Source organism: Helicoverpa zea, chromosome 31 (genome assembly GCF_022581195.2).
Source record: "Helicoverpa zea isolate HzStark_Cry1AcR chromosome 31, ilHelZeax1.1, whole genome shotgun sequence".
Classification (NCBI taxonomy): Eukaryota; Metazoa; Arthropoda; class Insecta; order Lepidoptera; family Noctuidae; genus Helicoverpa; species Helicoverpa zea.
The window spans coordinates 13,614,617-13,630,570 of record NC_061482.1 but is presented as its reverse complement, the minus strand read 5'-3'; the positions used below and the strand labels follow the sequence as shown (position 1 = coordinate 13,630,570).

The 15,954-nt window shown below is 35.7% G+C and overlaps 1 protein-coding gene across 6 annotated transcripts in view; it reads right to left on the bottom strand.

The window, feature by feature from the left end:
- The window catches only part of LOC124644831 (transient receptor potential cation channel subfamily A member 1), a 97,596-nt gene extending 84,421 nt beyond the window's left edge, over positions 1 to 13,175 (bottom strand). For all 6 annotated transcript variants that reach the window (XM_047184431.1, XM_047184433.1, XM_047184432.1 and 3 more), the window contains exons 1-3: positions 13,118 to 13,175; positions 12,492 to 12,661; positions 3,573 to 3,725 (exon numbers count right to left, since the gene is read on the bottom strand). In XM_047184431.1, coding sequence (XP_047040387.1) covers positions 3,573 to 3,725; positions 12,492 to 12,661; positions 13,118 to 13,127 — 333 coding nt within the window. In that variant the 5' untranslated portion in view covers positions 13,128 to 13,175. The remainder of the gene's footprint in view (positions 1 to 3,572; positions 3,726 to 12,491; positions 12,662 to 13,117) is intronic.
- Positions 13,176 to 15,954: the final 2,779 nt, after the last annotated feature.

Genomic DNA, 15,954 nt, shown 5'->3' with positions numbered 1-15,954 from the left:
TTTCTTGACCAATATTGTTTTACTTGCTAGGTAAGTATGTGAAAGATAAAACAGTAGTCCTTCAAATATAATAATTTAAAAATAATTTGAATTTAGTCAGTGGTAATCCCTTTTGTTACATTTGAGTTTTGGCAAAAACAGACATAGACACAGGTGAATCAGCATCAACTTTTTTAGGCTGTACTTAGAATTGCATATATCGAAATAAATCTAAAGCCCTTCAAAAATAGTTACAGAAGTCTCTAAAAATCTTAAGGTTCAGGGCAACGGGCCAGCCACCAGCCAGCTCAGTAGCAAACTAACTCCACGAGTGAAGGTGCCAGCCACTCACGACTCTTGATTCAACTGGATTCCGGATTGCTTCAAACGTTACTATATAATTTTAGTCTGGTTGTAATATTCTTCTAGAATGGTTATTTTGTTAGTGCATTCTCCAGTGTCTGGCATAAACAATTCTAGTAGCAAAGTATGCCCACATAGAGGTTACATCTGCACACAGCTGCACACCGCTACCACAGCATTATAAAGGATAATATGTGGATAGTAGGTGGCCTAGACTTCATTGGTCTTTCTTTAAACACTTGAATAAACTCGCTACGCTTTCTTACTATGCCCTCTCCCGTAACAACTTGAGTAACGAAGAGCGAAAGCAGCACTCTTACTTATTAGTGTACATGGCTTATGACTTTATACAGCTCAATTGGATACATTAGGTGATAACTTTTTTATGTTATTGCGCAATACGTGTAGGTATGGCGTAAATTTTCATCGGAAAGTGGGTAGGAAAACTGTTGAATATTTTACGATTATTCTTTTCCTTGGGTGATTTTAGGATGACAATTGAGAACGATGACACGTTCTATTCTACATGTTGATTACAATACTATGAGAGGCACTATATTCTTCATAGGAATAGCAAACAAAATGGAGAAAGATGGCAATGGTACCGTTAATGGCGGAGAAAAATTTAAATGCTGTTCTGGAAACATACTCTTATATGGTCTCAAAACACCACATTGTTTACGTTAAAGTTCTTATAACTTGCTATGAAATCCTATACTTTCCTTGGCTTATCACATGACCCCTTGTCGTATGGGTATAGCTAGGTACAATTATTTGTTCGCTATTCAATTAACTTTCGTCCTTGCACCAAAGGGTTACACTCGACCATTTCTGGGAGTGTCCTATTGTTTATATTTGTATCGTTTTTGTCTATGGCATGTTTTTATCTGAGCACATTTGACTCTGATGTGAAAGTTAAGCAATAGTTGGTATGTGTAATATGACATTTGTATTCTGGTAAGGGCTAGCTACGATTTTGCTAGCTTGCTTAGCATTAGTGTTTGAACTTCAGTATTTTTAGATTTCTGTAATAGATGCTTCTATCAGCAATATTTTACTTCCTTATTGTATACTCGTTTTCAATCAAGCCTAACACACTATTTTGGATCGGTAAGAAATATGAATGTTCTCAGTGCCTTTTATAGGCCTAAGTAAAGTAATGAGATCTTCAATTGATACGTAGAACTTGACACTACAAATTAATTTAGTACAGACCATATCTATCATAAATATTGGCTTAAAAAAATAAATCGTATTGTTATTGATAATATTAAAAGCTTAGGTGGGTATTTGTGAATTAGTCAATAAAAATTACAAGTGATAAAGTACGCTATCTCCCAAAAGCTTTTTATCATTGTCCACCAGTCTCGCGGCTAGCTCCGAGGTCACCTCATTTAAAAAGGGTCATGTGACGTCATCCGATCTTTCTACATCCAGTCAGGTCAACAGAGCAATACTCTGAAATAAATTCCTGATACGTAATTCATGCGGAATTATTTATCGATAATATCGATCATAGAGTAATCTCAGACAAGAGCATTTTAGTAGAATGACACTGATAATAGTATCTAAAGTGCTTAACACTCCATTAGTCTATTCTGGAACTGTCAGTTCTTTAATGAGTCCAGCTTTTGACATGAATGGATTCGCGTACTATTGCAATGACGTGGCGTACATGAAACAAAGTAAAAAATTACGCGAGCTTTCGGTGCTTATTCATCATGAATAAAGTACCTTATCGATGTTTTAGAGTACACATACTCCGAGGGGTATCGAGTTTCTCATGTAATTGGGTTGAGGAGGTCAGATAGGTAGGTGCTCAGCTGCATCCCACTGGAAGCTGAACCCAACATAATTTGGAAAAGACTGGGTAGGTGAGATCATTTATGTTTAAAGTAAGTAGGTATGTTTTGCAAATAGGTTGATGTCACCATGAAAAGACCAAATTCCTAATATATGTAGAAAGAAGGAAATAATTGACCTATCTTCCTGTAGTATAATGGGATACCACAGAAATTATTTTCGACCTGATTTGTTTATCAATACACACATTCTAGACGATAGGTGGAAATGTGGGTTTTTAATTTGCTATTCAAAGAGTCATTCGTGAGAAAGGGAGAAAGCTATATCTAATTGTGAAATAAAACAAGGACATGTAATACATACTATGAAAGATATCAGAAGAAAATATAATTCCACCAAACCCAAGACCTTAACCAACTTTGCAATTCTTTATTCACTGCTTGGCCATTTACCTTGCACCTGTCATACTGCACTATCCCAGGTTAATATACCAAGAAATTCACTTTTTACGACCAGTTCTAAGAGTCCTGCAGTATCTAGATTTCTAACAGATGTTCCAACATTGACGAAAGGTATGTTAACCTTACACGATAGGAATTCCTGAGGTAACGTTTTGCGAAGAATTTTAATATTGAAAACTTGTGGGTACGAGCTTATTGAATTTCTTGTGAGTACTTACTTTTAAGATGGCAATTCTCAAGTTGATTATTAGTCATTAAAGAGTTTGGTAGCTTGTTATGAGGGTTGCTTATGTAATAAAATAACACAAACTTCTTCACCGACGTCGTCTTCAAAAGCGTATATACAAACTAAGATGCATGTAGTTTTTCGAATAGATTATAATCTCAGATACAATATAATGTATATAATGGAGACAGTATTTATTTTCATCATATAGCAGTATACTCGTATTTAGCAGTTATAAAATTATTGTTTTCCCGCAAAGAAGTTGGTTGCCATGATGCTTTTTTATAACTTCTTGAGTTGCTCATATAACTTGCTAGATGCTAACTATATTAAAAACACTAACATATGTTTTCAAACATGTTCAATGCTGGTCGCAAGAATATTTGTCATATGTTGCCTTAATAAGTTGTGTAATGTAAGTTATTTAATTATGTATCTATATTAAGTGATTATTAATGTGATTTTCTTGTTTGTTTTTTTTTTTTTTTTTGTATAAAATGTTGTTTTACTGTCATATTTATTTAAATGTAATTGTCTCGTTTACACTGTAAATGAAATTCAATTATAATAATTTTGTCTTGTATTTAATTAATGTTGTTCGCCGAAATAATGCATGTGGTGTTAGCCTATAAGTAATTGTTGCACTTATATAATTTATTGTTCGTCATTGTTATGTTAATGAAATGGTGTAAACAATTGTTGGCTAACCTCAATAAATAAATAAATACTATAGCACTTACCCTCAGGATCCTGAAGGGACTTTCAGCCAGAAGACAGACCTCCCCAGACGCAGCCTTATCAGGTTGCGCAGGCAGCATGATTTGCAGCTCGCCACCAGGGTCCACCTTCTCACGATTATGTCGGTTCTGACCAGTCAGCGTCCACACCCATTCCTGAAAACAAGCAAATTAAATCTTTGAGCGGATTGTTTTTAAGTATATTTTGATAACATAAAGATAAGAGGAATAGAGTTCTATAAAAGCATTTTGAAGAAAAGCAGGTAGGCGTGTCAGAAAAAATAACAAAGGGTTTGACTATAATTAACTAACTTCATTAGAAACACAAGCTTTGCTTCGTAGGTATAATCTTATTAAAAGTTTCAACAGTTCATATAAGTACTTTTGGAAAAACATTGCTTAGAATTAATTATTTAAGCTTTTTCTATTTAAATAATGTCTATTCTGGTATTTTCGTGAATTAAGCTAACCTAATACGTAATAAATGTTAACGTTTTATCTATGAATGTGACACTAGAAAAAAGAGAAGCCACACCACATTATTTATATTTAGGGTTAATCAGAAACATGCTCTTTTCATTGTTATGTAAATTACATACCGGTAGATATTCTGAGAACTATTTTGTATTATTAATTTGATTAACAACACTATGGACATGAACACTTCTGTTCGTCGCGCTACACAGATAAAACTCGCAGTTTTCCGAGGTCCCCATTTATCTGATAGTGAAACAAGTCCCGAAAATAGACATTTCCTCAATCATAATATGGCACTTATCAAGGTGCTTTCAATAGACTGTTGACATAAACATAGACATGAGAGTACTTCCTTTGTATCCTAGCTCCCTCCTGTCCAATTTTCTATGGGGCAGAAAGACACCACAAACAGTTAAAACTAAACTTAGCTTTTAAAGTTTTTTGCAAAATAAAAGCTGCTTACCGTTTATTTTGATACCAATCAACAATATTATAATTTGCATTTCAGATTAGATATAAAACTTAGCCTTTCCGTTTCACTTCGACTCTAATTATTCTACTAAGCATTTAAACTTTCACGGGTACTTGAAGACCATCAAACCTTGGCCTAGGACTGAGCTAATTACCATTGAACTTCAACTTGAAGTTCTAATAGCGAAGTTCTAGAACCTTCCACGTGGCGTTCAGTCGTGAATGCGTTTCTTGCACCAGCAATTACGGTCACAATGCAAAGCACCCTTGTTCCTAACTCTCAGAAACTTTTGACTGAAACCCTACCAAGTTCCACAGTTATAAAATTATTTTTCTGTAAAGAAGTCGGTTGCCATGGTGCTTTTTTTATGACTTCTTGTCTTAAACGTGTCGCGTTCCGAGCAATAAACATGGTACTGCAAGGTTTTATGCGTAACAGTAACCTTTTAAAATAATAAAAATAATTGTAATCTCCCAAAGGATTTTAGCCGAAAGCATGACTTTGTTGTCTATTACAGTTATTGTCCTAGTAATTGGCTTATGTTGTTAAAACATGATTTCGGAAAACTTTAAAAATATTGTTGAATACTTTTCTGGTCTTAACTTTCTAGACCGATATAGCAACCTTTGTAGCCGGGTTGGTACAAAAGTGCTTTTTGGTTGCTATTAAGTTGCTGCCCTCAGCATCACTACAATAAAGCAGCTGTTATAACGTCATTAATGACAAAAATAGATCACAATTTATATTTCCATGCCATAATATTAACCCCAATTTTCAACAAGTACAATATAAATCGTACTATATATTTATGTTAATGTTAGTTTCTTTCAATTTCTTGAGACTATATGTATAGAATGTGACGTAAAATACACAAGACATGCATCATATTAAAACAAAATACACGTGAAACTCTTATCTTTCCTTTTAATCACAAAGTTAATCCAATTATGCAATAACGAAAATGATCCATTTGTTTTTCAATCACATTTCTACGCCGCAGTAAAGTTTTCATTTATATGGAAAGTTACGTTTCGAATGGGGAAAGATCTTAATCCCACCCAAAACAAAAATGTGAAAGGCTGCCAAGTTCGATAATATGGGAATGCTTCGCCTATAAAAGAAGTGAGATCTGAATAAGTACCAAGTTCCATACACATACCTCAGTTAAAAATAGTTACTTTTTAATGATATTACTTGGCAAGTTTTCACACACCTTGTTATAAACCTACTAAACGCAAGGAATCAAGTATATAATTTTCTATTAAAACTTGCCAAGTAACCTTATTAAAAAGTAACTATTTTTAACTGAGGTATGTGTATGGAACTTGGTACTTATACAGATCTCACTTCTTTTATAGGCGAAGCATTCCCATATTATCGAACTTGGCAGCCTTTCACATTTTTGTTTTGGGTGGGATTTCATTTATTTTTGTAAGGTTGATTATTTTATTTTTTCTTATGATTAAGTTAGTTAAGGAAATGTGTCATTTATACTATCTTTCAGATTTTTGAATATGCACTATGCTTCTTACAAAGAAATGAACTAGATTAACTAAATGGACTAGATTTACCAACTGACTGACAAGACATGTTATCATATATTATGTTCGTGGATCAAAGTTACATATTCGTTATTTTCGACAGTGACTCACACTTGGCCGTTTTCAGATTTTTATTTACTTTGACTAAATACAAACCTTTGTAACGAATTTCAGATTGGTACGACCATTCGAAGATATAATATATAAATATAGATAAATTTAGTTCGTTTTAGTTCCTTAGGGGTATAAATTTACACCGGGTATACACCTTCATTATTTTGAAACTGACTCACACTTGGCAATTTTCAGATTTTTCCCTTTACCTTGACATAAAGACCTGCCTCCATGCCAAATTTCAAGTCAATACGACCATTGGAAGTGGTCTAGGTTTTTGATGAGTGAGTCAGTCAGTCAGTCAGTGAGTGTGTAGTAAAAATAGCGATTTTCTGACGTCAATATCTCAAGACCTACAATAGGTATATATAGGTATATATATCTCAACAGATACTAGAAATTTGATATGCGTAAATAAAATAGATTTTGAGTTATAGGGGGGTCGAATTTGGCCCGAAATGGTTCGTGTAATATAACCCACGGCCGGTGTGTCACTTTTTTTGCTCGAACTTGGCGGACACACTGCCGTGTGTCTAGATATAAACTAGAGTTCTTTGGGATTTGTAATCAGATCACTGTTGTATTACTCAGTTGGCTCGAAAATCATAGAGGAAATGATTTAAATATGATAGCTGTAGTCGACCTCTTTTCACCTGTCTGAATAAAGATTATTCTTCCGAAAATTAGGTGTTACTGTACGTAATTCACGTACCCTCTGAAGACAGAAGGGTATAAATATATTGCCTCAGTTTTGCCCACGATTTGTTTGCAAATAAGTTATAATAATTTAAGCACTAGGAATGGTGAACCTACCCGAACCTGAACTTACCCATTACTCATCATAATCTAGCTGAAAACCAGTGTTTTAGAAGAAGCGATCGCTTATCTGACCTCCTCAGTCCGGGCAATCCAATATCCCTAGGTAAGACTGGTTGTCAGACTTACTGGCTTCTGACTACCCGTAACGACTGCCAAAGATGTTCAAGTGACAGTCAAGACAGTCGTGCCATCTTAACCACGGGAACTTACTCATTACTGTGGTATTCCAATAACTTTCCCGTATGAAATTCGCCATAATTTTAAACCTAAGTTCAAAATGCTAATAAATACAAACGTGATGTTGTTATGTTAAAACTGCTAAGTGCTCTCAACTTTCTACTTACCCTAGTGACAAAAAGCGAACACTTATACTAGGAACAAGGGAATTTTCTATATTTTTATGAACAAGAAAATCCAATTACGACTATATCAAAGGAAGTGAAAGTTAAAACGATCAAGTCAAGCTTTTATCGTCAAATAAATTGAAGTTACTATATGTACAATGTTTAAGCGTATTAGTAATGTTTGTTTTAAGGGAACATGCCACTGTAGTTTGAGTTTACAAATGTTTCACGGTTCTGTATGATATAATTATTTAGATATTTTATTAGGAAAGATATAAAGTACGGCTGGTAAGTGCATGACGCTAGTTGTCAGTAAAATTATCATTTACCCTTTACGCTCTTATTAAGGAGCTTCATACTAGTGTTTCTAACGGTCAACGCCCGCATAAATGAACATAAATACATTTTACATTGTCAGTAATGATAATCTTGGGATTATGAGTTTGTTGGCATTACATAGGCACTAGGCATTAACATACTAGCTAGTACGACAAAGTTTATAGTCAAAAGTATATTTGAATAAATATTATAGATCCAAGGACAAACTTTATGGCCTACATTAGTAGATTGAAGAGTTTTCCTACAGGAAAATTCAATTACCTAGACATTTACCTGTAATATACTTTTTTCAAACTCACTATAACTAGCCTTTTAAATTCACAACTTAGTGTCGTGCAAACTACAAAACTAAAATGCGGTTCCCCTTAATTGACCATAATAAGTTACAGGCTAGTTTAAGCCATTTGCTGGCGCATTCTTAAGGACTTATAGGTAAAAATACATCCGTTCATGGAATTAGTTTTTATATACTTGAGAGGAATGCCACAGCCGTAAACTACCTCTATATTAGACAGACACCTAACTCTTCGAAAATTATCTCGCCTGAAAATTGTTTCTAAGATAGGCTTAACTTATGCTCGTCACGAACCTATCTCACAAAGTTTTGAAGTATCTCCGACCTACATCATTTTGAGGCCCTTGAAAAGTAAAAATGAGGTTTTATGTCACTATAATATTTCGAAGGCTAGTCCTGAACGTGATCATACGATATTTTAGTGTGACCTAGATGAAATGAAATAGCTAGCACTGGTAGACTAATGTCGTTTAGTCCAGTTGTTTTAATTAATTTACCTTGAGCTATCTTGAAGCCAGGCTTATGGTGGAATGCGATGGAGAAAAGTGATAAGATAATGGACTTAGCAACTAGTATAGCTTCATTCATTCGTTTGTTCGATACAAAAATAGTTTTAATTGTTTATAGTTGTTCGTAGATATTTAAACATCTGTAGTTAACTAACTCTTTCTATGGCGCCTTTTTTTGTTGGGAAATCATCAAATGACCCCTCTCGCTGTGGGTGCAGCATGAGGAAGTGTCAGTTTCTTATAGACAAAAACTCACCGTATCCCTTTTTAAGCTCTTTATGTACCAGGGCCGGTCACTCTTTCGAACCATCCCCTGGTGGTCTCCACGCAGCTTTAAGCTTACAGCGACTGAACGAAATCGGAGGGGTAAGTTAATAATAGTTTGTATGTTTAAGTACTTTACTTCTAGCTGCAGTATGTGAGCATCAAGTTGTTACGTTGGGAGATCGATGATGAATTTCGCAGCGATTCCCTCACGTCTAGGACCGTATTTTACATTCTATTTATAAATATCTACTTCAACATAGCTTTTAAGAGAAAAGAACTATAATAGGGTTATATACACAAAACTAATACATTAAACTTAAATGATAAACAAGTCAAATAAAAATCTATTCACGGATGAACTCAGTTGATCCCTAAAAACGTGAACCGTCCCTATTTAAACATGTTTAAATATTAAAGGATCCATTTATACCAATCAGGAACGCTCATGATCAAGGTTTTATAAATCGCATTACTGGAGAAACGTTTACCTATTTATTCAATTAATTATATCCTTAGAAGAATACTTGTACCTATGCTTGGATGGAACATTTTCGAGAAAATTCAAAAACAATCCATTTTGAAATTCGAGCATCGAAAAGAAAGTCATTAAAATCTGAGGAGGAAGATGTCCAGGACAGAGCGAAGTGGAAAAACAAGATACAGAAAGCGGAGCCCGTCACGAAATGGGACTAACGCAAGGTAGAAGAAGAAAAATTGATTTTAAAATTGAACAATAACAGTTACAAAATAACATCAACTGCTCATTATCTGCCTAGCCTTTTCTTAAACTCTTTTCTAACCGGATGCAGCTGAGTACCTACCAGTGTTTCGTACAAAGAGCGACTGCCTATCTGACCTTCTCAACCCAGTAGCTCGGGCGACCCGACATCCCTGGGTAACACTGATAGTAAGACTTCTGGCTTCTTACAAACCCTTAATGACTGCCAAAGATGTTCAAATTTACAGCTTTCTGGATTATTGACTTATTACAATAGTGTACCTACTATGCTGTCTAAATAATATGAAAATAATGTTTCTATAGCTATATATGTTGTTAATAAATAAGTGTTTATTATTCTATTAATTAAGCAAACAAGCAACGTAGGTGTTAACACGATAGCGGGTGCGAAACAATTAATTAGCATGTATGAAGCCAATGTCCCTGGGTGTCTAAGCTAAATGCATAGCTTTTACGATCGCGACGGACTAATCTTTTAAACTTTGTAATTACATCAAATAAAAAATGAATTCTATTACATTTTAACTATAATGTTATAGCCACCGTGGGGTATATGCACAGTAGAAAAGAAAAATATCCCAGTAAAGGTTGTTAATTTTTACGTCTGCAAGCTGGGCTGAACTGATTGCAAGTACCTATTGAAGTAACAGAATTGTGGGGAAACAATACGAAGTATTTTTTATGAGGAATACTTCTCGTGATGGGTTTCTACCGTAGAGATGGAACTGTTATTTGTACTGTAGTAAATGTACCTATATAAGACCGTGTGGTAATAACATTTCACGTAGTCAAAAGTACTATCCTATTTATATAAATCAAATTAATTTGATGAGTGTTTAATGAATAACTTATACGCGAATATACCTTTTTTCTACTAAAAATAAACTATTAATATGCCACTTCAACTCTCAAAATACTATTTAAATATGCAAACTATAATGTACAAAATGAACAATAAATTCAATTAAATTGGAGTAATTTCTCAAGCGAGTAGATTTATTTTTAACTTCTTATAAAAGCTCAATCTCAAGAAGTCTTTGCCGCATGCTATCGACTGACTTGAAGATTAGCAAAACTGGGTACTGGTTATACAGCTGATTTCTTATCCACTCCGTTCCTCATCCACTTACAAAGGAATACCTATAAGTAACATAAAAGTTTCAAACGCAAGTGATGAACACCTTCTTATAAGACCTGTTTTTATGGCCATACCAAAATATTAGCTTACTACTCGCTTAGCAGTTAGATTGCTAAAATGTCAAACGTGTGTCGTCAACAGTGCATTTGAGTATTGCCACCTTTCTAGAACTTTTGCGGATATAACCGTGTCGTCACAGACTGATACATTATCTTCTATCTTTTGAGTGAAAGCAAGAAAACCTTTACCTCTTGCACTTGTTTTAATTTATCACTCAGATACACTTACAAAAGAAAAGCACACAAGCTAGGTTTAAAGTAGAAACTATTACACCACAGAAAATGAAACTGTTATTCAACGTATCTCATTTGTTTAATTTCGAAGCCATATGGAGGCATTCCTATAAAACTGACACAGTTTCAGTAAGTGCATTGGTATTAAATCACACCAATATCATGACCACACAAAAGATGCTACTGCCCAACGTTCCTAACCTTGGCTGCATATACCGTTTACTTGTTGCTTCCGCAAACAGTCCATAAACAAAGCAAACAAGCTCATAATAAAGTCGCCACGATGTAATCTTGGAGTATAAATCAATTCTCAAGTGTAGTTTACTTGTTACAGATTACAGATGGAAACATATTGCGAAATCTATGAGACAGTAAACGATTTTGTTTGGACATTTATCTTAATAAAAGTCGGAACTGTTAAAATATTGTGTCAATAGTGTTAGAGAAATATCTGGTTGATGTAGTATTTTAGTCGCTTTAAGTAAGGTCACTACTAAGTATTTGTGTGGGTAATAAAATGTAATTTGTCTCGGCATCCGGTCGTACGAATGGACATACAATTTTATAGCAAGAGATAGAAAATCGGCTCACTATTAAAGATGCTCCACTTAGGGTCAATTCCCACTGAAAGAGCAGCGGCCGGCAGCGGCCGGCAGCGGCCGTAATTGCAAGGGATTGAGCGCGAGCGCGGCGGGCCGCGCGGCGCCGCACCGCGCCGCGCTCTTACATTTTCCGTGCTCTTACGGCCGCTGCCGGCCGCTGCTCTTTCAGTGGGAATTGACCCTTATGTTTCACAAAAAAGATGACGATAGTTCAAGATATTCAAATCTTATTTTCGACTGAATTCTTAACTATGAATGACGAACTAGATTTCAGATTTCCTTAAAACGATGCCTCGGAACGGTGGACTCTAGTAGTTATGCTATTATAGATGATTATAATCGCCTATCAACTTTAAATTTTATAGCAACAGTTACATTTACAATTTTGTTTTATCTTGATCAGCACATTACAACACGTGCGTTGCCTAAAACGCTTTATTTTGTAAGTTTTTTGGAAAACCTCGTTCAATATGTATACAGTAACCTAGTGAGTAGGTATTCATCGCTTTCCCAACCCGTTTTACAAATAAACTACTTTTACGACATACTTAGCGTATTTTGAACGCGAAATTGGGAATTTTCTTGCGTAAGTAAATTTTTAAGAGGGTGATTTTTATACGTATGTCAGGTGTCGTGTCTCGTTTGATGGGAACAGTAATACTTAAAAAAAATGCAGTGCCAGGAGTTTTTTCAAGTGTATAAAAATAATTATAATGCTTCCGTACGAATTGGAGAGATAGCTTCAACTAAGGGCGACGTCCATATTGTAGTGAAATTATTATGAGAGCCGTTTAACTGCTTCTTTATATAACTACGACTTAAATAACGTCTTTCTTCAGTATCATCCATCACAATAAACCGTTTAGCACTCGAAGATCTAGTCGAGCTCGAAGATCGGTACCAGTTCTGTAGTTTTAAAGACATTCAAATATAGACACAATATCTGTAACAATAAGATTCAATTTACGCTAACCGCAAGTCCTCGCTTCCTGGGCGTAGTACCGAAGTTGTGTGTGATGACTTGCACCGGAGGCACAGCTCCATCAGGAGTGGACAGGATAGCTGGCCCGCGGACCGTGCGCTGTGGCACCGGCCTAGCCGCACCACCGCCTAGCAGCCACATGGTTGGTATAACATTAGATACTGGAACAAAAGAAATGCGGGTTAGAATAGTAGTTATTATAAAGGCCCCTTATCTTCTGCAGGGCTTCGGGATAGTTCGAAAGCTGGTCTTGGTATATGAAAGTCTCCCGAAGGAACATGGTAGGTGGTCTATTCATAGTTTCGATGCGGCAAAACTTTTTGTGACCGACCTGTATTAGTAGTACACGATATCATAATTTATTATGGTAGGTTATATTCAATAGAATATTAAATCCTTTCGTGCTGCTCCCACTGCGGAAAGAGTCATTTGATGATTTGCCACATACACAAAAGTTTAAACATTTCCTTCTTTCCAGGAAGGAGCCGTTTTATAATTTCTCAACTCAATATATAATTATCATGAATAAAAAAAATATAACCCACTAAAACGTTTTAGTCAGTAAAGAAACAATTTCAAAACATTGAAATATTTAGTAGCAAAATACACCAACATACATGAATCCATGTAGAAAGATATGGTCACAACTATCAGCCAGTCCGTCAGTCAGCTCAGCATGTCGATTCTATAAAATATCATAACTCACTTCGACATCACTCTCACTTCGACTTCGATCTAAAGGTAGAATTCCGTGGACGCGACAATAGTCAACCTATGAAAATGTATGGCACCGTTGCCGAGGCCCGTGACAGTCGCGCGCGGCCGACGAATTTCGTAAGCTGCTCGTGGCATTGTCAACAATTTAATTCTGGTTTTACTAAAATTCTATAGATGTTATTAAGCGCTAGACCATGTTGAGAAGCGTACGACCGCCAGCGGCTCACGAAATTCGTCGTCCGCGCGCGACTGTCGCGGCCCTCGACAGCGGTGCCATACATTTTCATAGGTTGACTTTTGTCGCGCGCGGCTGCGACAATCGCGACCCACGGAATTCTACCTTAAAGTTTCGTGATTGACATTGTCAAACTACACTAGCGCTTCACTATCGAGCGTGTTGACAAGTTGAACTAAATTAAAGTCGAGATTTTGACAGATCTGCCAAAATCTGTCTATCTATAGGGGAGGTAGGGGAGAGATGGGCAGTTGGGAGACATGATCAAATCAGATTAAAGGGGGGGGGGGGTCCTTTTATTCTGATTTGATCATAGTTTTTTTTTTTATTGGGTAGTTTACGTTACCGACTGGTAACGGTGTTCATCCATAGACTATCTGTCATTTCTGTGAGTTGTCAAGAACAAACACTCGTAAAAGTACTTAAATATTTTGTTGCGGTTTCGGATCGTTATAAAGAGAAAACTAATGAAAGGTATGTGTATTTTCTATTATTAATGATTAATGCCGACTAAAGTTCGGCCATTCAGAGAATGCGTTCCTGACACGTCGCGATTGAACTGACGACGTAACTTTGCAATGGCGTTGCAGTTACGATAAAAATATTTTTGCTGGTTGTTTACCGTTTTAACAATTGAGGAGCATTAAAACAACATTATTATATCAATAATCAATGAATGTTATTACGTCGTCAGTTCAATCGCGACGTGTCAGGAACGCATTCTCTGAATGGCCGAACTATACCAGGACTTACTTAGAAAACGGATCTTTAGAATACCTTTACCAAATGCCAACTCTGAATTAGCCAGACGTTGCACCCAATACTCAAATCCTAGCACTTACAACAAGGTCAACAGAATTTGTGACCTTAGAGACTGTACTCACAATATGTGTAAAAAGAAGATAACTGCAGCCCTACTAAAACTGACTTACATCGAAACCGAAGCTCTGCTGTAGTACCTACAAAGCCACCAACACCATGAACATACCTACAAAGTCACCCACACCATCAACACTATCACTCTCACACCGACACTACACACCACACACTCTCTCACCTCACACATACACTCATTCACACATGCCCTCACATACACACCAAACTAGCATAAAAGCCCGATTAATTCACCTAGTTTTAATATCATTTTCTTTATATTATGTACCTCAATTTAAGTTCCAACATCCTTAGCTCATAATTTCCTTTACTATTTCATCTCCAAAGATTTGGTACCTATGTAACTTTATAATATAAGCAATATTAAAGCACTCAGAGCCACAAGATACAAGCTGTGCTTAGTTTGTGGCTCAACGGTATCTACCACAATGTAAAGTTGCGTTTTTGATAATAAACATTATTTTATTTTATTTTATATGTGGGATCTAAAATTTGAAATACTAATGTCTTCTGGAACCACTGAGCTGGTCTGCTGTTAGGACACGAAGATAGGTAACCCTGAACTGCCTTTTAGTAAACCCATCGAGTTTGGGCTCGTTTAATTTGTCTTGACTAGTTTTCTTCATGTTTCTAATTGACGAGAACCTAATTCTGGAAATGGGCTGTGGCGGATGAAACCCTAGAATGATATATAACCCTGGATCAACAAAGGTCCATCTTTATTGTTTCTCAATCTGTGCAATTCTCCCAGAGCCAGTTTGTCATGAGGATTGTTAAACAGCTTCCTTTGGCTGAGATCGCATTAGCGAACCCATCATAAAAAGAAGGAAACATTAAGGAGCTCCTTTAAAAAACCATGAAATAAAATAAAATTATAAATTAAAAAAAACCCCCGACCCAAAAAAGTACGCAATTATTATGACAAAATGTTATAAACGATAAACCCTATAAAAAGCAAAAAGTAACTTTAAACACTACGTAAGTACCAACTAAAGCATGTCAGACTAAACAAAATTTTGACGTGTCGACGGTTTTATTTAAACCGTTTAAATATCTCGTAATGTTGAAACTGATTGTAATTTTTAGGATAGCTCTTTGATTTTATCTAGCCAAACATAAGAAATGGCAATAAAAGTTGATTATCTGTAAAATCTGATTTTTTATGCAATAAATGTGAAAAAGTGCCCATCGCTCCCCTACCTCCCCTAAAGTATGAAATGACATTACGAATCGAAGTGAAATGCGAGTTGTTGATCGAGTTTTATAGAATCCCAATACAGAAGATAAATGTGTGAATCACCATCGTTTGGATCATCCACTTTTATAGGAAAGCAAGGCATGGTACTCAACGATGACTATGGAACTTTAGAGGAAGCATGACTATGTATATTTGTGCAAAAGGATGTGAGTTTATTGGTCACGAGGGTGGTGTAAAACCTTTGATTTCATTGAAATTCTTTGCTGTGATAAGTACCTATATATTGGTGTAGTTTATCAAAGACAGAACTTCGAAACCACCTAAGCAAGGGACGATGTAAAATTTAAGCTACATAAGACAAAAATAGTATGCAGATTAATGAAAGTGTGGTCAAAAATGCTGCTTTGTGC